The 27,028-nt window shown below is 42.4% G+C and overlaps 3 protein-coding genes and 1 long non-coding RNA gene across 7 annotated transcripts; 2 read left to right on the plus strand and 2 right to left on the minus strand.

The window, feature by feature from the left end:
* Positions 1-175: 175 nt before the first annotated feature.
* pan3 (poly(A) specific ribonuclease subunit PAN3) lies at positions 176-12,186 on the minus strand. Of its 3 annotated transcripts, none has more exons than XM_062379248.1 (19): positions 12,055-12,186; positions 11,563-11,974; positions 10,535-10,656; positions 10,278-10,350; positions 10,106-10,176; positions 9,786-9,930; positions 9,438-9,655; positions 9,026-9,130; positions 8,867-8,924; positions 8,278-8,439; positions 7,856-7,972; positions 7,008-7,109; positions 6,108-6,273; positions 5,779-5,866; positions 5,464-5,603; positions 5,067-5,196; positions 3,438-3,502; positions 3,215-3,353; positions 176-2,606 (listed from the first exon to the last, which is right to left on the minus strand). In XM_062379248.1, the coding sequence occupies exons 2-19, from the start codon at positions 11,900-11,902 to the stop codon at positions 2,466-2,468; spliced, it is 2,382 nt and encodes a 793-aa protein (XP_062235232.1). In that variant the 5' UTR covers positions 11,903-11,974; positions 12,055-12,186; the 3' UTR covers positions 176-2,465. The 3 variants fall into 3 exon arrangements, with proteins under 3 accessions (XP_062235232.1, XP_062235231.1, XP_062235230.1); XM_062379247.1 differs by having other exon boundaries at positions 11,563-11,912; positions 12,055-12,185; XM_062379246.1 differs by having other exon boundaries at positions 11,563-11,915; positions 12,055-12,185.
* Positions 12,187-12,887: 701 nt separating this feature from the next.
* Positions 12,888-23,595, plus strand: flt3 (fms related receptor tyrosine kinase 3). The gene is made up of 30 exons (XM_062379249.1): positions 12,888-12,998; positions 13,254-13,336; positions 13,778-13,929; positions 14,038-14,153; positions 14,442-14,553; positions 14,646-14,764; positions 15,006-15,181; positions 15,366-15,504; positions 15,626-15,803; positions 16,230-16,330; positions 16,666-16,777; positions 16,870-16,988; positions 17,230-17,405; positions 17,590-17,728; positions 17,848-18,025; positions 18,452-18,552; positions 18,675-18,789; positions 18,910-19,112; positions 19,204-19,316; positions 19,473-19,605; positions 20,075-20,179; positions 20,268-20,378; positions 20,515-20,671; positions 20,795-20,907; positions 21,009-21,124; positions 21,422-21,544; positions 21,623-21,734; positions 21,840-21,939; positions 22,489-22,594; positions 22,761-23,595. The coding sequence occupies exons 1-30, from the start codon at positions 12,989-12,991 to the stop codon at positions 22,977-22,979; spliced, it is 3,837 nt and encodes a 1,278-aa protein (XP_062235233.1). The 5' UTR covers positions 12,888-12,988; the 3' UTR covers positions 22,980-23,595.
* On the minus strand, positions 14,902-20,341 carry LOC133932534 (uncharacterized). Of its 2 annotated transcripts, none has more exons than XR_009911961.1 (4): positions 20,201-20,341; positions 19,426-19,601; positions 19,153-19,300; positions 14,902-15,751 (listed from the first exon to the last, which is right to left on the minus strand). It is a non-coding gene; the product is annotated as an uncharacterized LOC133932534 (long non-coding RNA). The 2 variants fall into 2 exon arrangements; XR_009911960.1 differs by lacking the exon at positions 14,902-15,751 and adding an exon at positions 17,853-17,973.
* A 1,781-nt stretch (positions 23,596-25,376) lies between the features above and the next one.
* Positions 25,377-26,717, plus strand: urad (ureidoimidazoline (2-oxo-4-hydroxy-4-carboxy-5-) decarboxylase). Its single transcript, XM_062379251.1, has 3 exons — positions 25,377-25,467; positions 25,742-26,014; positions 26,178-26,717. Exons 2-3 carry the CDS (start codon positions 25,840-25,842, stop codon positions 26,525-26,527), a joined length of 525 nt encoding a protein of 174 aa, XP_062235235.1. The 5' UTR covers positions 25,377-25,467; positions 25,742-25,839; the 3' UTR covers positions 26,528-26,717.
* Positions 26,718-27,028: the final 311 nt, after the last annotated feature.

Consider the following 27,028-nt stretch of genomic DNA (forward strand, 5'->3'; position numbering starts at 1 on the left):
AGTTTAAAATGGGTTCAAGTGTCTAATATTTTCATAAGTTTACACTTTAAATTTAACGGTTGAGGTATAACGTGGGTATTCTTCTTCTGGTCGTATATAAACATGCTATAAAGTGATTTGAACGTAAACGTGACATTTTTTACCACAAAAAAAAACAGAGACATCGCTCATGTAATCCATTTTGGTATTCTTTATTAAAATACTGCTGTACACACAAATATTGCAAAATTTGAGACAATGAACACAAGAGGGGCTTAAAACATACTAAGATGGTGATTGTAGGTTTGTTGATGTGGTGTAGGAGAACGTTGTCACTAATATTAACTGGAGTGTGTATGTGTTACCATGTGGAGGAGAGTGATATGAGCACTGACGTTGTGTAGGCCGAGTCCTGGAGGATTGTGTGTGTGTGTATTGAGGATTTTCTAAAAGCACCACATTCACCAGGTATGCTTTGTCTGTTCATTTCACTATAACAGAGGAAGTAGTACATGACCTACCACAGCTGGCTCCCTGCACGTTTGTTGCCCTCAAGAACTGAGACCGTTGACATCAGATACAACTTTGAAGAGATGACGTGAAACCGAATGCAGCAAACACGCTGTGCTCGATTTCGCCGTCACCTTGATTTGCCCCGTATCTGACGCCCGACCCCTGTTGTTTTGCAGTCTCACGTTTGTACACATTCAACAGCTACTGAGAAAAGACGAAGGCATCAACAACGGCGATTTGACACAGCTTGGGTTCCATTTTATCCGGGTTAAAGTGGGTTTGCACCAAATTCATTCAAACAATTTTGACACCCGATTAACAGAATATGAACTGTGCTTTAGGGCAACATGACAATCCCTCGTTGCGTGATCTCTACGTCTCTCCACGCCGTTAACTTCCTAAAACCTCCATCTGAAGACGTCCCACCCACTCCACTGTAGCTCATCTATCTGACTGGACAGGGGGCAGCCAATGACAGCAAAACACATTCAATCATTGGGCCCCTCCAGCTGTTTGTCATCCTGAGAGAAATCCAAGCCATCCGAGTGAGTGGCACAGACAGCACCACTGCTTTGTCTCCAGCACGTTTCATGATCTTAAAAAAAAGTCAACTAAAACAAACCTTCGCCCTCCAGCCTTTCCCCTTTATCCTAAACCCCTACAGGAATTGGTCCACAGAATAATAAAAGTTGAATTGAGGCAAAGATTGAATTGCCCTCCCATTTCCCATCATGCATCCCTGCACAACAGCAGAGAAAAAAAGGGCTAGAATATTCACAAAAAGCATCACTTTTGTTTTCAAAAGCAGAGGGCCCTAACCCCCCCGGGGGGAAACAGAGTTTGGGACAGAAGAGAGGGGGAGTAGGTAAAGGGATGATGAGGGCAGGCGGAGGGGTGGGGGACAAAATAAGGACATTCCACAAAGAGGCAGCTGTGGCTCCACCTCAACAGAAGCCCCACCCACAGTCTACACCCAAGTGCTGGACAGCCAAACAAAAATATCCCATCATTCAGCAGTTCATGTCATGGCGTCCATTAAACAAAAGGTGGTTGCTGCATATGTAACAAACACTTGGTAGACGTTATCAGAAGACACCCATTCCTCAAAGCCAACAGAAACCACGTTTCACCTCATGAAACCCAAATCCCAGTCCATGCTAGCCCACCCGCCCACACATATGCGCCTGATATTCCACATCTGCTGAACTAAAATGTCAGAAATCCACCCATTTATTTCCAGTTTTAAGAACCCTTCCCTCCCACCCAAGTGGTTTGTCCTTTCTGAGGGGGAACCAACAACCAAGGCAAAGGTGGGCTTTACCCATTCCATTAAACAGATGCCCCCATGAAAGTTTTGAGTGGTGTGTCCCGTCTCCTTGTGCGTCAGAATGAAGGGGTGTGGTCTCCAGCCGGAAGAGAGATGCAGTCATTAAAAAGCTGGATTCTTTTGTTGTTGTTCGAATTGGGAGTCTGCTCTGGTTTTTAAGTCTGTGTGTGACTTAAGCTCTCTCTGTACACCTTGTAGGCCACTCACACATTTCATAAAAATAAAAAAAATTAACCAAAAAATTAAAATCTTAGTGCATCCTCCTCAGAAAAATAAGCCCCAACTTTAGAAATAAACAATAAAAGCAGGAAAGAAGTTCGAAACCTTGTGGTTTGTTTCTCGTTTTGTTCCCCAAATCTAAAAAAAATGTCATCATACTTGTTTGTCACAGTTTCCGTATTTGTCCTTTTTATGTTTTTCCTTTTGTATCTCGATTTTCAGCTGCAGGGTTTAGGAAAACTAAAAAAAAAACACGTTAGAAAAAGCCATCCTCGTGGACAGGGTCAGTGTATGTGACTGAGGTTCACGAAGCCCTGCCCCGCTGCCTTCGCCATGCTGATGTCATCTTTTTAAAGCCTGGTCCTCCGCTGTAGTGCAATAGTGTGCTCCAGGTCGGGGCAGACACACCCCGGGCCCAAAGAGGGCGCTACAGAGAGCCAGAGGCTGCGGCCTGCAGCTCCTGGAAGGTGCTGTCAAAGCAGCGCTTCAGGTCCGAGTAGGTCACAACCAGGATGCTTTTCTCATCCCGAGACACAAGACTGATCTTCTCAGGAACACCAGCATCCAGCTGAAGAAAACAAAGTCAACAATTATTTATGTATATTCCAGTAGTAAGGAGTTGCACCGTTTTAAAGAAAAAGCTAGCAACTTTTATAAATCCCTTGTTTTGTACTTCAAAGAGAATCTTTTTTAGAATTAATATTATAAAAATAAATTTATCTGCGACAATTTTTTCAAGCAAAAATATCACCCCGTCTTATTTGCCTTGTTAACGCATAGAAACCACATAGTTACGTTTTGGACATGACTGTGTTGGGTTAGGAAACTGTGGTTGCTAAAATTAAGCTTGGAAGAAACCTATCAACAATCTAGAATAATGAGGAAGATTAATCGATGAAAATAACTTCTTCTTGTAAGATTCTGTGCTTCTTAGAAATACTGTGAACCTTGCATAGCTGAGATAAGAATATGAAGATTCGTTGGGGTAGGTGTGAAGCTTGAGGGTATTAATAAAATAGAAAACTCAAATGTTTGTTAGGTACAGAATGTCCCTTTTAAACCCGCTTCAAATTTCAGAAAAGAGAAGTGAGAAAAGAAAATATTACCAGCCTGTGATAATTATACAAGAAACAACAAATAAGTTGGGGCGTGAAGAAAAAAGGAACCGTCACTGACTTTGTTGAGGCAGGAGACGATGTGGCTGAGGTCGATCCAGGGCGTCCCAGCTTCTGTCACCTGGTGAAACAAGTGATCCCGCAAAAGCTTCAGGAGGTAGCGGTCCCCCGTCTCTGACCACGATGGGTCCTTCTGAAACCTGATCACACAAGCCAAGGTTATCGAGGAGTAACGGGAATAGAAATGGCGCATATTAATTGGTCTTTGCACACGCTCGACTCACTCTGGACGCTCATTGATGGTGCCCAGTTTGGCCAACAGTCGGAAGAGACGGCCATTTTGTACCTCCTGCAAATAAGCAAACACTGGTATTATTCATGAGAAACGTTTTAAAATAAGTGGAAAGGTGCAGACAGCATCCCTGAAGCATAAAAACAGAGGATTGTTGAAATAAAAACAGAAAAAAAAAGAACTTATCACTTCAGGGAAACTGAAACCTCTGTCACTTGACCTTCTGTCTATACATGGTGCCGGACCCTGTTTTCTCGCAGGTTCCATTTGACACTTCCTTCTTTTTGAAAATCACAATGTTCTTCTAAATATATTAATTTTTGTATGCAGTCTTATCTCTGATTGTTGATTTATGGAAACAAAAGACAACAGGGGCCAACTCCAACGTCACTGATGATTCCAGGAAGCTTAAACATCAGAAACAACTGTGGACACCTAGCTCAGATAATTCAGTGTTTAGAGGAAAAGCTGCTGTACTACTGACCATGTGCAAGTGGTCACAAATCAGATTGTGGACAGGTTATAGCTCACCTTCCATCTCTGCTGATATATTTTTACTCATGCCTTGCCTTTCCTTTCCCTTCCTCGTCCCTGGCTGTCTCACCCTGTCAATCGTTTTCTGCATAGTTGGACAAGGTGAATATGATTGAAGCCTGAAGGTGCAAGCGTCCTCCTCCGTGCACTTAGGAAGATACTTTCCAAACTCTCTGGCCACAGTAGCTCGAAACTTACACTTATTGCTGAAAAACAGAGCTGCAATTATAAGCCTTTGAAGAAACTGGTCATATATCTTAACATTGATAGAAATCAATTATAATAAAATCAAAAACCTAAATCAGGTTTTAACCTAAGAAACATAAGATAAATAAATGAAAAATAAAAAATAGATATGTTGTGTACCCAGCAACCACTGCCAGAGGCTTGACACAACAGTGATGTTGCAATGATGCAGCCACAAAATTTTGAACACATTATGTCCTTCTGTTTAAATGAAAAAAGTTTTTAGTTTTTTAAGCAAAGAGAGATGGCCTGATGTACAGGAAACACTCACACCAGCACAGGTATGAGCAGATCACTGGCAGGTTTGGACTGCTACCCTATTTTCCAAACATAGTTTTTGTAACTCCTCTGTAGCAATAAATACCAAGGTTATTAACCGGATATTGCGCTGTTCTCTTAAACAGTTTAACCGACATCTTCTCATTTAAACTGTGGATTTGTTTGGGAACAGTCACACTTAATCGTCCGGACATTAAAGAAAAGCGGAAACTGACCTCATGTGCATTTACAAATGGTGGATGTGTTGTTAAAGGAAAGGGGAAGAATGATTAGGGAAAAAAAGTGAGGTGAGAGTAGATTGGTCCACGCGTTCATGTACTCGCATGAGGAAACTGAACTCAAAGTGAGACTGCAAAGCGATCTACCGTACAACATCCTGTGTGAACACACAACTTCCCTCTTAACTAACTAACTAACTTACTAACGGCCTACTTCTGGCCTCGTCCAACAATATCCATCTGTTAACAACAGGACTGAGTCTTTTCTACTCAAACATGCTTTTCAAGTTGAGACACAAACTCTGTCCGTGTTTTTGAACATAGATGTTGCGCTCCGCTTATACCTTGGCCAGGTCCTCCTCGATGACATCGTTCCTCATCTGCGATGCATCTAGCTGTGTGTAGAATCGGGCTCCGATCATCGGCATTATGTCATTGACGCTGCGCATGCGAGACTGTTCTGTCAGCAGATACCTGCACAAACACAGCAGCAGTCAGAGTTTACCCTCGGGGTGAGTTAGAACGGTCCAATGAGTATATGTGGCATTTATTTTGGAAACAAAGCTCTTTGGTGCCAACAGATGTTACAGATCATTGCTCTTAGCCTATTGTCCCAAACCCAAGTCAGGTGAAAATGTCTTAGTCCAAGGGCTTTCTGAGTCATCTCCAACTTCAATTAGCAACAAGTCTCTGTTGTGTGCAAAATTCAAAATGACATGCTGCTTCATGCATGTTACTTACAGAATGAGGTTCTTGAGGTCTGAAGAGTAGTTGATAGACACCAGCTCCATGGCCTTCTGCAGGTTCTCCCTTTGAATGCCAGCCAGGGAGTTACATGCCAACGCCAGCACCACCTTGCCCAGTGACACTAGGTCTGCTTGCTACAAGATAACACACACATCACAGAAATCCTTGTGTTAATGATCACACATTTTTAAATAACGCAAGCCACAGACATGTATGTGCAACGACTTTCGCCATTTGCACAGTGTGCATGTTTATGTGATGTGAGTTCATGTGTAATTGACCACGAGTGGGCAACTTCATAAGAAATACCTGGTACTGTGGCATTAGGGCAAGATGATTGGTCTGACTGCTGTCAAATGTTAAGACATCAAACACTCCAACACAGTTCACCCGTAACCTCAGGAGATAAGAGAACATTATCATTAGTTTGTGTGCATGTGTGCACACGATCACATGGTGTGAAAAAGGAAGCCTAATCTGAAAATGAGTTTCCGCTTTAGTTATAGTTTTATCTACATTTTCTGTGCTGGAACTTGATATTCAGACATATATCGCCTTTTATGGTTATGAGTCACAGGCTTTAAACAACATTTAATGATGAGCTGTCTGCTGAGGGGGTTCATGTGTGTGTGATATACCTGGTCTTGCCAGTGATGAGAATCTTGCTGGGGTCCATGACACGACAGGCAAGGCCCGCGGTGTGGATGGTGCGCAGGGCCGAGCTGAGCTGAACAATGTAGGCCCAGATCAGAGACTCTGGGAGCAGACCTGCGTGCTGCCGTGGTGGAGGAGGCTCATGTTGTCCTGCATACAAACACATGTTTTGTCAGCTAATCATCCTTGTCAATCATTCTGTTTGCGATTGCGTGCAGATCTTGGTATTACTTGCCTTGTCATAGATTGTACGTCTGATAACCAACATGCGGTTGTGCAATGGGGTTGGGGTGCGTACTGAACAAAAGCCACAATCTCATACTGAGGGTAGGAGTTGGACGAAACGTTAGTTCCTCTAAAGGCAAAATTTTTCCCTTCTTTACAATTCACGTGTTTTATGACGCATGTTTACTACAGACTAGACAGATACTGGGGTCCGAACGGTTTTGCTTCCTCTGTTTTGAATGCCTGTAGGTAGGCCTTACCGCACCTGTCCTGAGATCAGTTTCAGCCACAGTTTCCTCCAAGTTCTAATGTCTCTCTTGCTCACATGCGTATCAACTGTCAAACTGAGGAGACTTAACAGACTCCAAAATTCACATCCTATTTTACGTGTCAAGACAACCACAAGAGAGAAGTTTAAATCCTTAAGTTCTGCGAGAATGTGTAATGATTTTTTTGTTTGGTGATAAACACGTTAAAAAAAAACAAAAAAACCAATGTAAGCACAACCACACAAACTGCAAAATGTGAGAACACACGCTTAAATAGACCCTGGGCAATCACCTAATTATCAAACTCTAAAGGTGTGAAGCAGAGGGGAATATGAAGTGATGTTGGGCTTATTTCAGTGTGAGGGCGGAGGGGAAGCAAGACCAACTCACCCCACTTCCTCTTAGTGAAGTACGAGTCCGCTGCTGGGTCATTGAAGTGTCTGCCGAACATGGTTTCTGCACCCGCGTGGAAGTCGTAAGAGAACACCAACGCTAAGGCAAAAAGAAGTGGACATGGATTAGAGCTTTGAATCAATCAGCAAACCTCAAACAGTTCTGTGGGTAAACTCCCTGGCCAATTCTGAAAAGGGATAAAGAGTTTACATGCAGTACTACAATAATAATGGCACCGTGTGAGGAACAAAGTTAAGTGAAGTTGATGGAGTTTCTAAGCTCCAGTTACTGATCCAACCATTGACAATGGTGCTGGTGACCGAGGGACCAGGGAATCTCTTCCTTATTGGTCTACCGGGTCACTTTTCCACTTCCACGTTGGAGCACAATTAATGTGTCTAGTGGTTAGTTTCGGAATGTAAGTGGCTAACCTCATAAAATTAATAGCCTGACTCTGCGAATGGGTCGTTCATCTCAATTTGTGATACGGGAGAGATTCCGCCGGCCCCTCGTTTTATTCTGCCAGGTCATCGTTTTTCAGATCATAATTGATCTGCATAAGGATGGAGCCTCCACTAAGTTCTGAAAAGTCTTTATTTTTTCCCTTATCCTGTGCCATAAGGTAACATATATATCAGCACACCTTGAATGGAAAAAATTGGGCTGAATACTAAAAGAGCCAATTATATATAAATACAATCAAAGTGGAAAATATAATCATCTATACAGAAGCTTAATGTTTGAGACAAGTGCTAAAACGAACAGTATTTACAAAGACAAACTGTCAGAAGCGAAGTATTAGATTCACAGAAGTCCTGTACACATAAATTAGTGTCAACACTTACAGTGGTCTCCAAAGGCCTTGGTGGTAAAGACCTCCCTCAGCGTTACAGAGTTTGAGTGCTGGATCTTCTTCCACATGTCGACCAGCATCATGCACTTGGTGTTAACGAGGCGGAAACCTGAACACATTTTAAAGATGCACAACAAACATACAGGCAATTAGAAATCATACACGATCACTGTGCCACAGACAGACATGGTGACGACTGATTCCTGCACTGATTATCCAAACTAACTAACAAGCCTTGTAATCAAGTTAGCTTTTGTCTGCTGCACAACAGTGATGCTTTTGTTTTACTTTTAAAGAGGGAGGCGACCAATGTTGCTTTCTTCAAGTTTTAACACCTAATTACATAATTTGACACCGTGGCTATTTGGGTTCTGTGACATCTGCATTTTGCTTCTTTGAAAGACTATTTCTGACCATGTATCCTCCTTAGGCAGTAAGGCAGGTCATCCTTGCTGTTGACGGCCTTGTAGCAGGAGGTGATGTAGCTGAAGTTGCTGGTCTTCTGCATGCGGTTTGGTGGGGGGAGGGCCTCGATAGGAAACAGGCTGTGGTAGCTGTCCACTTCAGACGGTACATCTGTTACAGACAGAGGCAAAAACAAATAATTGTAAATAACATGACAAACAAGCTTCTGCACTTACACACATCATCAAAGTAGTAATGGTATTTTGAAAAACTACTTCAGCAATAGATTCAGAATTTCGTAATTTTTTTTAAGAACCAAACAAAAGAAAAAACACATGTGGTTAACAAACTTCAACCCGTATTTCACAACACCCTTCCGCACAACCATGATGACCCCAAGCCCCAAAGTAACTTCCTGTTTGTATAAGCCAGCACTTTTCCATTCTTCGCTTGTGAATAATAGATCATCGATCATTCTCTCGTTTGATATGAAGCTTTATTTGGAAGTATTTTACTGTCAGCCTGCTGTATTCTGCTGCACACACACAAATCATCGAATCGAAACACGTTTGTTGTGTCAACAGAGAAGACCTTTTACCTGGGTTTTCTGCATGGTCAATCTGGGCCATGGTTATCAGATGTCTGTTTATTAACTCCTGAAGTAGAAACAGGGAGGCAGAAACTTTAAAAAATGAACTCTAGAGAAGAGAACAATGGGGATGTTTGTTGAGACATGAGGATGGTGATTGGGTAATACCTGTCGAAGTTCATCAGCCATGAAGAAGGACGGGGCATTCGCTTTCGGCTGCATGTAAGCCACATGGGGTGCAGTGGGGGGGTAGATATGGTACGTAGGAAACACCTGTGACGAAACCAGAAAAATACAGCTTCCTATTTATTGAGAAATGAAAACCAATGTGATCGCACATGTAGATCTGCTCCCCGAAGCATTTAGCAACATGAATGTGATGAAACAAAACTGTGAGGTGGGTACATAACAATGCAATTAATTTACAGATTTACATACATTTTATAATTTATGATAAAAAAAATTAAATGTCACCAAGTCAAATTGCATCTTTGTATCTTTTTTGTTGTGCTTTACTAGGTTCAGTACACGGAAATTTCTTGACCAAAATGCTGAATAGAATACCAGGTGCAGCACATACCATCCCTGCCATCGGTGCTGGGGTGTTGTCTGTGTAGAAGTAGGTGGTCCCCCCTACAGTTTCCTTCTGGATAATGTGAGCGCCCTGGTCCGCTGCAGTGGCGGGCCCCATGTAGTTTGCAGGGTTTGGGGTATGACTGCGCCGTCGAGGGGCGGGTGAGGTGTGCGGCGTAATTTTTGGGGAGTGGAGAGGAGAAGAGCCGGCAGACAAGGACATGCCTGAAATTCAAAACAGGAGGAAATATTATTTTCAGGAAAGAGAAGAAAAAGCAGTATTAACTGGCTGTATTCAATAAAAAGTGGAGCGCGCTGATTTTTTCAGTTTGCAGTTCTATCCCCAAAAACCCACCTGGAGCCAGTGCAGCAGCTGTGGAACTGCTGAGACTGGGATGTGGAAAGACAGGTGAGGGGAAGGCCTGGACAGTGGACTGTGGCATGGCGGCCATACGTGGAGCTCCCTTAGGGATGAACTCACTCGCTGTTGGGTTAGGAGCCTGGTAGCACAAGAAAAATGAGGAAAGAATGCCATGAAGTTTACCACTGCTGTCAGAGACCAAACTATGGCGGAAAATGCATAATATTTCATGTTGCTCATACAAGTTCTGTGTTGAGCTTCAAAAGCCCTTTAAAATTATTTGGATTTCTTCAATTAAATGCTTGTGAGCTCACCTTTCTCCTTTGAGAAATGCTGAGAGCACCAAAGTCACTGAAGAGTGAGGATGTCGGAGAATTCACTGGATCTGTGAAAGGCCATGGAGTGTTAAGACTTGAGCAGCGGTGCTTACAATATTCAGTGGATGAGTTCAAACTGCTGCTTCACAGAGCACTGTGCGAGGCTTACCGTGAGTGCTGTGGCTGAAGTTCTTGGCACCGTCATTGAGGAGACTGGGGGAGCTGCTGCTGGTAGTCATTCGCTGAAGAGAACACCATCAAGAACAGTTATTGCCATTAATTGATGTTGTGATCAAAACCTGTGATCCCGAACAAAACAGGTTCAACTAATGTAGATCCTCAGGTTATCTAGAGAATTACAGCTATGTAAACACACAACATCTATTTTTAAAGCTTTCATTTATATCTACAGATTCCCTCTTGTACCTGCATCATGGAGTATTTAGACTCTGCTGGGCTTCCAAACCCATTGACCCCAATGAAGCTGCTGCTGAAGTAAGAGTTGGTGAGACTGGCATCGCTCAGGTTTGCGCCCTCCATCCCTGGGACTGTGGAGGACAGAGACAAAAGTTCAACCTGTAATATTGGCTCCAATACCTAGAATAACTTAAGCCCTAACGGTCAGACATCAATGCCAAAGTCACCACTACTGAATGTTTGCATATCTAATCACAGGGGACATTAGAGAGCATGTAAACATTCCCACAACTGCAGGGAGAGTTTAACATGCTGTCACGGGGGGATACTACGTGTGGAGAGGGACAAACTTTGAAACTGCAACTGCTGGTTTTCAGGGATTCAGGTTAAAATTTACGTGAGCAGCTTTTTACAGCAGAGCTACAGGTGAATGTTAGTAACTTGTTATTACTTGAGGTTGGGAATAGACAACACAAAACAAAGCCCAGTGGACAGCTAGCTTAGCTAAGCTAATGTTAGCAAACATTCAAACTCATGTCTAGACAGAAACACTATAGTTAACATCATCAAATATTAACTGGAATAGAAATGACGGCACCAACGCTGAGACTTACAAAGTCTCACCGGAGACAAGTCAAATATGCTAAAGTTACTTAAAAACAGTTTAATGCAAATGTAGCTAAGGCTAGCTGGCTAATAGCCGCAATAGCTCGCGGATTTTTGCCCACTCACAGCTGTCACACAGCAGGCCTCCAGAGTAAGCTGCAGCAGCATGGCGAAAGTTAATATTATTATCAAGCACAACTACAGCTACCTGAACACTATTCACATCACAGCTGAGGAGGACAGGGCGCGCTGGTTGCATACCGAGAGGTTTGCATCATGCTGGGCAGAGAAATGTGACCCACGTTGTTTTGGGGTGAAGAGGCCTCCATGAGACCTCGGGCTAAATTTTTACACAGCCCCACAAGGCCCAAAAGTAAAGTCACAGCCAGTCAGTCCATGTGAGGCCTCGTTGTGCTGTAATTACTACTCACTGGTTAGCATCTGTCCTTCCAGCGACGTGACTGCAGGCCCCAAGGTTTCGCTCTTCTTGGACACTCCGGTCCCCCCGACACCCGGGCAGGCCGCCGCGGAACCACCGAGGGGATACCCCGCTGGCGTCCCGCCACCCCCGGCCATAGACAACGGGACGGGGCTACTGCCGCCACCGTGCAGCGGCAGGCTTGTCATGGACGGATCTTCGTGTAGGAATTGACACTCTTCTCCGTAAAAGCACGTCTTGTCTTTCGCATAGTATCGGCAGAACTTCACCTTGATATTGGGTATCCCGACACCCCCGAGCGGAACAGCTGAAACTGGGAGTCCACTGTTCATGGCACCGCCGCTGCTGCCGGAAGACACTCACACATAGAGAGACGCAGATAGCTAGCGAGCTAGCCAGCTAGCCTGCAAACAGTTTCAACTTAAAGGAACGTGTTAATATGACTTCAGCTGCTGCAGAACGCGTTAGAGCCGACAGTACTCACATTATAAGGCTATGGTTCATTTTGGTTTAAGAAGAAATGAGTGCATGTGTGAGATCCCGGTCGTCGCTGTGGTCGTTATCCATGCAGCTGCCTCCTGCTCAGAGTAGCCTGTTGTTGTTTTTGCTCACAGTGGAGCTGCTGGGCTACAGTTAGCATAGCTTTGCATTGTGGGTACAGAGAGTTCACCGCTGCAGATGCTACATGCGAGAAGTTAAAGATGGAGAATTAAAGCTGCTCCCGGATCTCAGGGAGTTCTGGGCTGCAGAGCGAAGTTCGCAGGATTCAAATGATAAACTTAAGTTTCAGTTAACATATTTGAGGTTGGGTCCGCTGCAGAGGGTTATAACTGCATTACAAATCAAATCCAGATGCATGAGAACAGAACATCAGAATAATGAAGGGACAACTTAAAATGATCAGCTCAAAATATTTCAATGAATTACCTCAGTTTTGTAATATGATATAATATAATATATATATTTGTACATGCTGAGTATTGACTATAAATAAAACCCCTGCAAACCTCTCAGCCACAGTATTGATCCCTGCTTAGTGGGATTTCTCCCTCACAACTTCACAGACTAATTACTTTGACCTTATAGTAGAATAACATTTGCTTACTCTGCAAACTTATGAAGGGTTTTATTATTGTTTTCTAACGGCTGAAAAAAAAGTGCCATGCATGATAACGCCCCGTTTACAGTGGTGTCAAATATAATGTATAAATATATAATATATATACAGATATTACACGGCCGTCTGCAAGTCCACTTTGACAACTTCACAAACAGGATTAGAGGCGCAACTGAACTCCGCTGGTGACGACACTAGTTCCTCTGTTTAAAAAGTGTTTGAACTCAACTGGTTCTTCAAAGTGTGAGTCAGAGATGAGGATGTGAGCAGAGCATCCGTGTGGAGGCAGACCAACACAAACATGACTGCAGGTGAGTGGCTCTCTGTACTCTCTGTGTCCCGGTAATAATCCGTTTTATAAGTTCATTTCATCTACGTTTAATAGTTTACGTGATATAAAGTGTTATTCAATTTGCATTTATATACATATCTTTAAAATTCCCTTTTCAAATATGTTAAGCTATTTAAATACATTTCTTATATAAACATTTCTATTTTGTATCAATAATATGTAAATAAGAGTTATAGATTAAATAAAGTTAACCCAAAATGTTCTGTCTTTCAAGCTGTCCTCCTGCTCTGTGTTGTTGGGGTTCTCGGCTCAGAAGTCCTGTCAGCGCAGAATCTCCCATGTGTCCGCAGTCATGAGGTAACAGCTGCCAGAATCCTGGTGTTTAACTGAATTGACCTTTATTAGTCACTTCATTTTTTTTGTTAGTGGTTTACTCTAATTGATTGTATATGAATGAGAATGTGCATGATTACCATGGTCTAGAGGAGACAGCACTTCAGGTTTAACAAGACAACCTTGAGATTTTATAAGGATTTAATTTAAGATTAATTTAGATGAGTTTATTTCTTTGTAACATGTTTTTATCAGTGTCGACAAGTGCCTCTGTCCTCTGTACTCACTTAGCAACAGGAAAAATAAAAAGGTTGTATTACATCGGTGAGGGAAACGGCACAAACCTGACTTATTCCACTCTTGTTTCATTTCAGTTTATCAAAACAGAAATTACCAGTGGATAGTTTCATGCCCCCTTACAGGACTCTGCTTGAATGGAGAGTTGAAATGAGTTCTGTGTTTCAGGTGGCTTGTCTGGAGCTAACCAGTTACATGAACACATCTGGACCCGTCAGTGTAAACGTGTGCCCTGGTATGAAACTCGTGGTTTCACTGGAGGGCATCAGCGGATACCCTGTCTGTCACTGGATCAGAGGAGAACACCCACCATTGCAAGTGTAAGTAAATGCTGTGTGTGTGTGTGTGTGTGTGTTCAGGAGTGTTTTCCTATTTTGAGTAAGTCTGATTAAAATGAAGGGTTTTCATTCACCTTTCCCCAAAAAAAGGAATGGCTCGATTGTCCTACCACAACTTTCTGAGACTGATTCTGGGGAGTACACGCTGACCTGTGAAACCAGTAATGGGACCAGTTCCTCTGGGACTGTGTCTGTTCATGTAATGGGTGAGTTTAAATCCAGGCACCATCTGAGCTACAGAATGTCTGAGATGTAAAGAGAGGCCCATTTGAGGAAAGCCTTCCAAGACAAAATTTATTCAGCTTTTTAAATTTTGTTTTTTCTTGCATTTCCTTTTACATTAAGTGACAACCCAATGTGCATTTCAACGATTATATTGCTTACCATACAGTTTTGTGTCCTCTCTGCAATGCACAGTTAACATTGCAACAACACAACTGCAGCAGATACCTCAGTGGTAGTAAAACTAACATCTTGCTTGAAATTTGTTGCAGGGCGTCCAACAAAACCACAGCTGATGCTGCAGGATGTTGAACTCCGAATGACGTCCCCCTCTTTCACCTGCATGTCTGAGGGCTGTCCAAAGCCTAAAATCGAATGGTCTGGGTAAGATGTTAATCCAGAATGTATCTACAACCATCTCAATATAGTAAGATTAGATTTTCTGCATAATCATGTTTCGCCTTGTTTTTGAACAGAAACAAAGTCGGGACAAATGCAAACAGCAAAGTATCAAGTTCTGGATACTATGCTGAAGGAATGATGTGCTGTGCCACTAATGCAGAAGGACAAGAGTGCTCCCAACTTTATGACTATGGTAATTTAATAATTAAACAAATTAATTAAACGCACCCTGCAAAATAGGATTTCATAATTAACTATTTCAAAATGAAGCTTATTTTTCATTTTGGGTCTTCAACCTCCTGGAAAAAATTGGACGAAAAGTGGATGCAGTTCAGGGATTATTTGTGATTTAATATATTGTATCAAACAAATCAAATAGATGATCAAATGTCAAATCTGTCGTGTGACTCAGTGTCGTTTACTGTGTGTTTTAGATCTAGAACGCGAGCAAATGGACAATGAGGTTTCTAATGTGACAGTGAGTCCCGGTCAGTCTTTACTCCTTCGAGCTCGGATAAAAACGGTTTCACGTACATTTCCTGAGTGGGAGAAAGGTGGCAAACTACTAAACACCGGAACGTTAAGATGCTCCTCTACAGTCAAGAAGAAGGTGATGTGATATTCCACTAAGACAAATTAGATTTTCCTTAAATTAACATGTGAAGAAATGTGAATTCACTCCCTTTTAAGTTGCATTTAAAACTAATCCATCATATTTTAATACTCCTTAGTGCGAGACACAAATCGGAAATGACTGTTCTTTCACACTTCATTTTTGTATGTTTTGTTTGCAGAGCTGCATTAAAAATGACTCCCATGGTGGAAGTAAGATGGCCTACCTGTTCATCGAGTCAGTTAGTGTGGAGGACGGTGGAATGTACACCTGCAGGAGTCCGACCAACAAAACGAAGTCCGTCTACATCCACGTCCAGGGTTAGTAGAGCTGATCTGACTGTCACCAATACATAATTCTCAACGCTTCCACTTCTCTCTGATATTTAGTCTCATGTTTACCACCCGTCTCTGTCCTGATTTGTATTCTGTGTATTCTCAGCTGAAGGTTTCCTCTCCGTCCAGTTGAATGAGAGTAAGATCGTTCCAGCGCTGAAGGCGTCCAGCTCCTGTTTGAAAGCCGAGATTTCCTACCACCCTGTGCTCCAGAGCTGCTCCTGGGAGGCTCCTGATAAAACCATCACGAAATGCCAACGAGACAAATGGGTGACGAAACACAGGTGAAGTGATTACCAAACATGTTTTCATGTCAACTTGAAATTAAGAGGTCTTATCATGGGCAACAGTAATCGGCTGGCAGACTTGATATGAGGATATACTCTTGATATTCTTGATGTACAGAATTGAAGAGGCACAAATCTTTTTTACAAAGTGTGTGACTTGTGGCCCGGGAGGAAGAGAGGGTTGTCCACGTATCAGAAGGTCATTGGTTTTAACCCCAGCTCCTCCAGGCCGTGTGTCCTTGGGCAAAATACTTTACCCAATTGTACGTCAATGGTGTGTGTTAGAGAACGCAGCGTATATACACTGCATGAATGGGTGTATTAATGGTGAATATGACTTGTATTGCTTTGAGTTCCATTAGACTGGAAAAGCTCTTTATCAATACAGTCTATTTACCATGTACTACAACACTGTTTTGTCAGGAGTGTGCAGCTCTGCGGTTCACTCCAACCTGGAGATTACAAGTTACACTTGGAGGCCGGAGGAAAAAAAGAAACAAGGACCATATCAGTGTGTGTTGTCGGTAGGAGACATTTATTTGCTATTTCTTTAATAATAATAATAATTTGTATTATTATTTCAATATCTTTTGTTCTGAAGTTTTAAATGGCACAAAATGTATAAATCTACACTTTTTTGTTTCAGATGCACTAAATATATTCTGCTTTTAAAATTTTGGTTTTACTTGCATTTAACCTTTTACATTAAGTGACAACCCAATGTGCATTTCAACGATTATTTTGCTTACCATACAGTTTAATGTCCTCCCTGCAATGCACAGTTAACATGGCAACAACACAACTGCAGCAGATACCTCAGTGGTAGTAAAACTAACATCTTGCTTGAAATTTGTTGCAGGGCGTCCAACAAAACCACAGCTGATGCTGCAGGATGTCGAACTCCGAATGATGTCCCCCTCTTTCACCTGCATGTCTGAGGGCTATCCGAAGCCTAAAATCGAATGGTCTGGGTAAGATGTTAATCCAGAATGTATCTACAACCATCTCAATATAGTAAGATTAGATTTTCTGAATAATCATGTTTCGCCTTGTTTTTGAACAGAAACAAAGTCGGGACAAATGCAAACAGCAAAGTATCAAGTTCTGGATACTATGCTGAAGGAATGATGTGCTGTGCCACTAATGCAGAAGGACAAGAGTGCTCCCAACTTTATGACTATGGTAATTTAATAATTAAACAAATTAATTAAATGCACCCTGCAAAAAAGGATTTCATAATTAACTATTTCAAAATGAAGCTTATTTTTCATTTTGGGTCTTCAACCTCCTGGAAAAAATTGGACGAAAAGTGGATGCAGTTCAGGGATTATTTGTGATTTAATATATTGTATCAAACAAATCAAATAGATGATCAAATGTCAAATCTGTCGTGTGACTCAGTGTCGTTTACTGTGTGTTTTAGATCTAGACCGCGAGCAAATGGACAATGAGGTTTCTAATGTGACAGTGAGTCCCGGTCAGTCTTTACTCCTTCGAGCTCGGATAAAAACGGTTACACGTACATTTCCTGAGTGGGAGAAAGGTGGCAAACTACTAAACAACGAAACGTTAAGATGCAACGCTACAGTCAAGAAGAAGGTGATGTGATATTCCACTAAGACAAATTAGATTTTCCTTAAATTAACATGTGAAGAAATGTGAATTCACTCCCTTTTAAGTTGGTTTTAAAACAAATCCATCATATTTGAATACTCCTTAGTCCGAGACACAAATCGGAAATGACTCTTCTTTCACGTTTCATTTTTGTATGTTTTGTTTGCAGAGCTGCATCAAAGATGACTCCCATGGTGGAAGTAAGATGGCCTACCTGTTCATCGAGTCAGTCAGTGTGGAGGACGGTGGAATGTACACCTGCAGGAGTCCGACCAACAAAACGAAGTCCGTCTACATCCACGTCCAGGGTTAGTAGAGCTGATCTGACTGTCACCAATATAATTCTCAATTCTTCCACTTCTCTCTGATATTTAGTCTCATGTTTACCACCCATCTCTGTCCTGATTTGTATTCTGTGTATTCTCAGCTGAAGGTTTCCTCTCCGTCCAGTTGAATGAGAGTAAGATCGTTCCAGCGCTGAAGGCGTCCAGCTCCTGTTTGAAAGCCGAGGTTTCCTACCACCCTGTGCTCCAGAGCTGCTTCTGGGAGGCTCCTGATAAAACCATCACGAAATGCCAAAGAGACAAATGGGTGACGAAACACAGGTGAAGTGATGTCCAAACATGTTTTCATGTCAACTTGAAATTAAGAGGTCTTATCATGGGCAACAGTAATCGGCTGGCAGACTTGATATGAGGATATACTCTTGATATTCTTGATGTACAGAATTGAAGAGGCACAAATCTTTTTTACAAAGTGTGTGACTTGTGGCCCGGGAGGAAGAGAGGGTTGTCCACGTATCAGAAGGTCATTGGTTTTAACCCCAGCTCCTCCAGGCCGTGTGTCCTTGGGCAAGATACTTTACCCAATTTTACGTCAATGGTGTGTGTTAGACAACGCAGCGTATATACACTGCATGAATGGGTGTATTAATGGTGAATATGACTTGTATTGCTTTGAGTTCCATTAGACTGGAAAAGCTCTTTATCAATACAGTCTATTTACCATGTACTACAACACTGTTTTGTCAGGAGTGTGCAGCTCTGCGGTTCACTCCAACCTGGAGATTACAAGTTACACTTGGAGGCCGGAGGAAAAAAAGAAACAAAGACCATATCAGTCTGTGTTGTCGGTAGGAGACATTTATTTGCTATATCTTTAATAATAATAATAATTTTTATTATTATTTCAACATCTTTTGTTCTGAAGTTTTAAACGGCACAAAATGTATAAATCTACACATTTTTGTTTCAGATGCACCGAAGTTCAGTTTCAGCCCCAGCAAAGTTAATGATATCCTCAACCTGGAGGCTGTGAGTCTTGTGCCGGCAAATTATTCCTGGATGGTTTGTCCTTCAAACGGCAGCAGGTATGATCACTCTCACTGTTGTAGCCCTAAAGTTCTCATTAAGTCTCAAAAAGTGATTTAGTTTGGTGAGATAAATGAAACTCAGACAGACACACTTTGATTCGGACTTCTTCCTTTCAGGTGTGAAGCCGATTGTTCCTGGGAAAAGATCAGCAACACCATTCAAACAGACTCTGACGTCTCCTGTAGCAGAACAATCAGGACCTCACTGAGAAGAAGAGACCAAGCGACTGACCAATGTGTAAGGTTCTGCCTCACAAACTCAGTCGGGTCCTGGTGCTCGGACTCCCAATACAATCCCCATTCACCACAGGCCTCCACAGGTAGATTGAGTTCACATTTCAGAATAAGTTGTTCATTTACCTTGTTTTTTTTTGATGACACTGAAGTCATTAGTAACTTCTGTGTTTTTAGGTGGCCGGCCTCCAGAGAACGACGACATGCTTCTGCTGAAAGTCGGCAGTTTCCTTCTGCTTCTGGCTCTGGCAGTAGTCAGTGTGTTGCTCTTGTACTTTGTGAAAAAGAAGGTATATGTTATTAATAATAATAATAATAATAATAATAGCTTGAATTTATAGTGTGAGTGCGGACAAAAGAGAAGAGAAAAGAAAATGCATGTTACACATTGATACTCACAGGAACACATGATTTCATAAGTGCAAACCCCTCCGTGCTTCTCATAGAAACCCAAGTATCAGCCCCAGCTGCAGATGATCCAGATGGTGGGACCCAGCGACAACGATTACATCTACATCAACTTCAAGGACTTTCAGTACGACCAGAAATGGGAGTTTCCCAGGGAGAATCTGGAGCTGGGTATGAATTACACTGGTGTAATTTGCACCTCAGATCCTCAATTAAATGTACCAAACCAACAATGTGAAAATACTCACATCACTAGTAAGAGCATTGTATTTAAAATCATACCCAAATAAAAGTACAGATGTATTATTATCTAAATTTAAACCAAAGGCAGGACTTTGCAAAGAGACAAACTGTTAACACTGCTGCTTGTTACCTCCAGCAAGCAGGGTATGTTTTGGAAATTTGAAAATTTGAAATAATTCATGGAGCTCGACGAAGAGAGTCAGACATTGAGGAATGACATCTATTAGTGTGTGTAATTCGTTGTATCTTAATTTAATTTAAGTGCTCTTATATTTTACAGTGCTTACTATTCGCAAAGCCAAATACCTCAAAACTGCACTCATATATTCTTATAAGGATGAATCTAATCTGATAAAAATGAAAAATCATACACAATGTGTTTCTGTTTCATGTGCAGGTAGTGAACTGGGCTCTGGGGCTTTTGGCACGGTGGTCCAGGCTACAGCCTATGGCATCAACAAGCCTGGGGTGTCCCAGCAGGTGGCTGTCAAGATGCTGAAAGGTCAGCGTTTCACACACTTACTCCACGAGGGAAATGTTGAATGTTGCGGAGGTGATGTCGGTGGCTGATGTGATGTCTGACTCTGCAGAGAAACACCAGACGGTGGAGAAGGAGGCGCTGATGTCCGAGCTGAAGATGCTGACTCACATCGGTCAGCACGGCAACATTGTTAACCTGCTTGGGGCGTGCACAGAATTAGGTACAAATTACCACTGATACCTAGAACCATACACAACAAATTCTATCACAATATCACATGATCTATGAATCTTGGCTTACAGTATCTGTGCATTATTGCTGATAATTATTATCATTGTTTGTGTTTCCCTGTGTAGGACCCATATACCTGATTTTCCAATACTGCTGTTATGGAGACCTGCTGAACTACCTGAAGAACAACAGCGAGCGTTACAACAAGTCTGTGACCGACGCCTTCAACAAGGACCGCTTCAGCAGCTTGTACAACAACCTGCAGCCGCGCAAAAGCTCCGGGTGGGAACCACACACACTCAGCACAAGAGACAGATCAAACATAGAGTTCCTATCTAGGTGCAGGTCTCCTGGAAGTCCCTATTGATGTTATAGAATCTCACATCTGAATTTGTATTTTCACAGTGAGCTGCAAACAGCAGTTGACTGTTATGTACCCATGTATCATGCTGCCACCAGGGGGCAGGAGGACATCGCCCTCCTCGCCCTCAGCTCAGGTGACATGGATGTTTACGAAGGTCAGAAAACACGTCATGAGAAAAGGGCATGCATGTTTTTTTGCTCCTGGTCTGATCCGTGTTGATTGTGAATCATCTGTTTCCCATGTGTGCGAACCCAGAGATGTATTTAAACAACGATGATCAGACCGAGGAGCTGCAAGCCCTGACTTTTGATGACCTGCTGAGCTTCGCCTACCAAGTGGCCAAGGGCATGGATTTCCTCTCCTCCAAGAATGTAAGAGACAAACGTCTTATAAGCAAAAATACCAAATGCCAAGTTTCTGCTATTGTATTACTCACCTGGGGTCTCTAGCCTGTTAATCAAACAGCACTGGTGATTTTAAGACATCGACTTGTGATTCAAGAAAATCCTATTTTCAAATCGATTTTTTACATTTTAGACCCAACTATCAATACAGAAAAGAATCAGTAATTTAGGATTAAATATTGTAGTTGCAGGCCCCACTAGTCCTTGTATGTGTTATCTGTGGTGTGAGTGAATATACTGACACCCGGTCATGTGTTACCGCAGTGCATCCACCGAGACCTGGCAGCTCGCAACGTGTTAGTGACCAAAGGCCGACTTGTCAAGATCGGTGACTTTGGTTTGGCCCGAGACATTGACAACGACTCCAACTACGTCGTGAGAGGAAACGTATGTGAAGCAGCGACATCATCATCTAGCACTTCTTGCACACTATGTGACATGTGACAAGGCTCTGTCGTCCCTCAGGTGCGTTTACCAGTGAAGTGGATGGCACCAGAGAGCATCTTTCATGGGATGTACACCATGAAGAGTGACGTCTGGGCCTACGGCATCTTGCTCTGGGAGATCTTCTCACTCGGTAGCTTTCACAGACAGATACTCTCCGCGAGCTGAATGTTTAAAACCGCCTCCCTTGCAATACGAAACATGAAGTCTCTCTCTCTCTTGTGTTTGATGGTATCAGGTGTCACTCCGTACCCCGGGATGAAGGTGGATCACACGTTCTATTCGATGATTGAGAGAGGATTCAAGATGGAGTGTCCGTACTACGCAAATGAGTCTGTGTGGGTGACCGCTGTGCTTGACACTGTACAATACAGAACTGATATATCAATAATTTGCATAAAATATAAAAAGGGTAAAAAGTGTTAGTAGGTGTACTGTATGCTGTTGGAGGTTTTTATAACATAGATCGTACCTGCAATGAACTATATTTTTTTTATATTTGTACTTTACTTTGGCGTTAGTATATTATATTTGTACTTTACCACATTTCAAAGGGATTGTTTATGCAGTGCAGTGAGAATATTCCAGCCTGTTTTCAATGCAAATCCCAGTTTGTTAAAATTACATTTTATAAAGTGTAATGCAGCCTTTTTCAAGATCAGTCCTTTTGACGGCTTTAATGAGAAACTGACTATATTGATTTAATTTAAGGGAAACTTATTAATACATGAGGGAGAATTGTACTGGATTTCTGGATGCAAAGGTTTTACTTGCAATGTAATATTTGTATTACTTTTGTATATCTGTACCGAAGTCCAGCAGACCTCTAGATATTATGGATAACTTAACATCTTAATGACTTTTTAATCTTTCCACTTATCGTGCAGGTATGGGATGATGTGTAGGTGTTGGGCCCTGGATCCCTGTGACCGCCCTTCTTTCTCCAAACTGGTGTCGTTCATGTCTGATGAGCTGATGGACAGAGAGGAGAAGGTGGGTCTGCAGAGCAAGGTCAAAGTATTTTGTGCAGGATCCCCTAACAACAGATATTTTGAAATAATCTACCTGATGCAGAGTTTAAGCCGTTTCCATTCACCAATGAACAGTGAAGGTCACTTTAAGTTATTCCTCTTCCTAACCGACCTCCTTCCTCTCGCAGCTCTACCACAACATCTTCGACCAGACGTCCAGCGACGTGTACCAGAACGCACAGGCCGTGTTGGACATTTCTGCCTTGGCAAAGCAGGAGGAGAACAAGACGCAGTCAAGGAATGACTACTGTCAAACCAAAGCAGCCCAAGAGAGCAAAGCAGAAATGCCCGACTCCGACAACGTGGCAGCTGAGAAGAAACCTCTGAAGCCATCTGATACAGAGTGATAGCCTCTAGCTGAATGGAAAGTATTTCAAAAACAGTTCAACAATGTTCTTTCTCTCTTTATAAGCCCATGAGTTACAGCAGAAGCTTTCTTTTTTGTACTTTAATGAAATATAGTAGACTCGTACATGTTCTCACATAAACTGAGCATTAATTTTCATTGTGCATTGCATTACAATTTCAACAAACTATAATAAGTTTTACTGAATGTAAATACAGTATTTGTTTTATTCGACAGTGTTTTATCGTGCAGCTATATCTGAAAGAAAGTTTTCAGAAAAGGATCCTACATATTTTCTGGACAAAAATGGAGACATGTAAGCTATGACTTCACAGGTTTATGGAGTGACCGATCAACATTTACTATTAAATTGTATTATATATTATATCCATGGCAACAACCCCTTGTCTTGATATTTTGTAAGATATTCTAATGGCCTTGTTGTGCTCTTATTATTGTATCAGCAGCTACATGCAGTTTAAATACCATTTTTTACACATTCATATTTTTTAAATCAAGCTTTCTGTTCTTTTTGGTTGAAAAGTTTAAGCCTAACATCTGCAATTTAATGAACTTTGCATAATAAATAAATAAAAAGAAAAAATGATTGAAATGCATGTTTGTCCTTCCCGAATGATTTGACTATCTACTGTTTAAATTAAATTGGTTGACAGAACATTAGGAGTGAACCCTCAACTTGTTGTCAGCCCTCTCGTATTTCATTCTTTTATCCAGTCAGTCATCTTGCGACCTCTGGTGGGGTTAGGGAACTACTGTAATCTAATGTATATGAGAATGGACGACATGACTGATCCACAAAGTCTCTCTGTCAACACCTGGTGGCTGGCTGCAGTACAGGCTGTGTAAGGTTCCTTGCTGGGGCACGGTCGACGTCACAGCTCATCACTTGTGTTCAGTGTGGCCAGATAATTGATCATTATCGTATTTGTACGATAAGTTTGCCCTCTGTACGATGTACGATCAATAATGGCAAAAAGTCCCATAATGTACGATAGTTTGGTCATTTGGCTACACTTTGTATTATAGGAGTGGTATTCAGCCCTAGCTATCATTGGTCTTGACTATCTCAATGTACTACATTTCACGATAAGCCCTAAAAATGACATCACTTGCCCTCACGTTCTGAATTGGCATCTTGCCCTTTGTGGTTTAGGAACACATTCTCCCGCCGCTCAAGTTCACCCCTGCGTGTTCGCTCATTTTAAAGTGTTTGTGGCTAAAAAGAAAGGTTCACATTTTGATGAAGAGGAGGGCAGTGATGGCATGAAGGGGAAAGCGACCCCAGTTTTACTGGGTGGCTAAAACCTCTCACAGGCTGTGATACTAGATACTAGACCTGAGGTCGCTGTTGCAATGGCTGAAATAACTTGTTTATAAAAATCATGCAAAATCGAAAAAACACTTGGGTAAAATTAAGTATTTATTTGTAAGAGCATCAGGAAAGGACCAGTTAGTCAAAGCAGGGAAGATGGCGGAGGTAAAACTATCAGGGTTCTTGAACATAACATCGCTGTGCAGGCTCCAGACCAACCTGTGGATTAGGATATCATAATGTCTCAAAAAGTGTTACAAGGGACTGGCCCATCAGTGCCTGGGTCACTGATGGAGGATGTGGAGTTCGCAGACAGGGAATCAGAGGGGGAGATGGAACCTTAAGGTCAACCCTAAGGTCACTCCAGTCGTGTGGTCAGGTTTTTTAAACTGTTATAGAGGCAGCATATAAAAAAAAAGTATCATAATACGATCATTTTGAATCTGTGGTGCGATTCTTCAAAATTTTCCCATGAGGCAACGCTGCTTGTGTTCGGCTGGAACCTTGTGCGCATGCGTACTGCTCTTGTTACCTGGATAGAGGTGAACAAGTCTGACAGGTTCATTCTCCAATAGTGTTCAATATCTGTTTGATCAGAGTGCGTCGGGAACTAAGTAAGTTATATTCACTGACACCTGATGTGACGTTTCATTGCACTATGACGCTGGATCTTATCTTATATATATATATATATGTTGCATTTAGAAGCTGATTGTTCAGATTATATTTAGTTTAGAAGCTCGTGTGGTAGTTAGCAGGCTGTTAGCTTAGCCCCGGAGCCCCTGAGCTGAGTGACTGTGCTCCACCTCGGTTCTGTCAGTGGCTGTTTGCTCAGTGACATGTTTCTGTGGAGCCTGGATCCATCCCCTGAGAGATTGAGACGCTTCATTCCTCTGACGGTCCAGCCCGGTCACCTGCTGTTTGTCAAGGGCTGCCCTGATACTATATCACTTGCATGCACTGCCCCCCTGTGGTCAAGTCGTGGCGTAACGTTTAATTCATGTTGCTTTGTTCATTTACTGGTTTCCCATGTGAAGTTATTTATTCTTATTGTGTGTTTTGCAGGTATCACAAAAAAAACATACAAACGAATCTACCACTGTCCTCTGCCAGGTTTGCAGCCCCCTCCTGTTTGGACATAAATCTTCATCTGAAGGTGAGAAGTTGCTGCTTTTTGTCTGACCAGAAAATCTGTCCACCCACACTGTCACATAAATATGTCATAAATCCTCTCGACTGTACATTTCTGGATAGGACATGAAACAATGTATAAAATTAAAGAACACACTCACTGTTATTTTTCCATTCCTCTGTCATTTGATCGCACGATGTCCAGCGGTAACCATTTGGCCCTTGCATTTGAGCTCTATAGCCAACTCCTCCCCTCAACATCACATGAAATGACAAATAAATGATTAACCCTAAGCCAGGCGTCCAGGGCCTGGTTCTGTGTCCACCAGTGTATTGACCTCGGTGGAGTTCAAAGATTGTCTCTGCAACTACTGAGGACCCACACACCCACGTGGACATGGACATCGGCACAGTGAACGCTCTGTCTTATGAGGATTTTGGGAATATTTTTGGTAACGTGGTGGAGAAATGTCCAATCATAGCCGCTGCAGTGTGGTCCGGTCGTCCCTTTGCGAGCTTGTCTGCTTTGGAGGCTGCGTTCAGTGAGTTTGTCGATGCTCTGCCAGAGTCAGGTGAGACACACATCCACAGTTTGGTGATATTTTGTCATGATGATGTTTGGTTGCTCTTTTGAGTGACATGCATGCATACAAATGGCTTCTATTCTGTGCGTAATGGCATAGATAGACATTATATGGACAATCCAGAGCAATAATCAGTCACATGTGTGTCCAGGTAAAGAGGGCATCCTCAGGTGTCACCCTGACCTCGCGGGCAGGGACCTCCAGAGCGGCACCCTGACTAAAGAGTCGCTTGAGGAGCAGGCAGGAGCCGGCCTGGACGCGCTGGAGTCAGCTGAGGCCTCGAGCATGGCCCGGCTCAACGAGCAGTACAAAGAGCGGTTCGGGTTCCCGTTCGTCATCTGCGCCCGGATGAACGACAAGAAGAACATTTTACGGCAGCTGTCCGAGCGCTGTCAGCACGAGCGCACGGTGGAGAGGGCGCACGGCATCGAGGAGGTGAAGAAGATCTGCAGCCTGCGTCTCCAAGGCCTTGTGCGCCATGACGCACAAAACAAGCTCTGAACCTGATTCACTACTACTAACATTCATTTCTATCAAACATTTACATGGTGGTGATACTTGTTTTATTCCAAATGTGTGTGAGCTATTCATCCATTGCTCTGTGTACTTTTTTTAGACAATAAAGGAGGTAGAGCGGGTCATCCACCAACCAGAGGGTTGGGGGTTGGACCCCGGTCACCCCTATTCTGCATACCAAAGTGTCCTCGGGCAAGATTTTGTATGACTGTGAGATGGAGAAAGTGCTGTTACTGGATGTTCTGTATGAATGTGTGTGTTAATGGAAAAACTGTACTGTAAAGGCTTTGAGTGGTCACCGTTACCATTAAACATTCTCACAGCATACGTGTTATAAAGGCATATTTACATTTATAAGTATACATGGATTAAAACAATAATACTTTAATTTAGCATTATCAGAATTGTAAATCATAGTTTAAGAGCATAAACAGAAATCACGACTTAATGCAAAACCGAACACATTGTCACATTTAAGTATTTTAA

Source organism: Platichthys flesus, chromosome 21 (assembly GCF_949316205.1).
Source record: "Platichthys flesus chromosome 21, fPlaFle2.1, whole genome shotgun sequence".
In the NCBI taxonomy this organism is placed as follows: Eukaryota; Metazoa; Chordata; class Actinopteri; order Pleuronectiformes; family Pleuronectidae; genus Platichthys; species Platichthys flesus.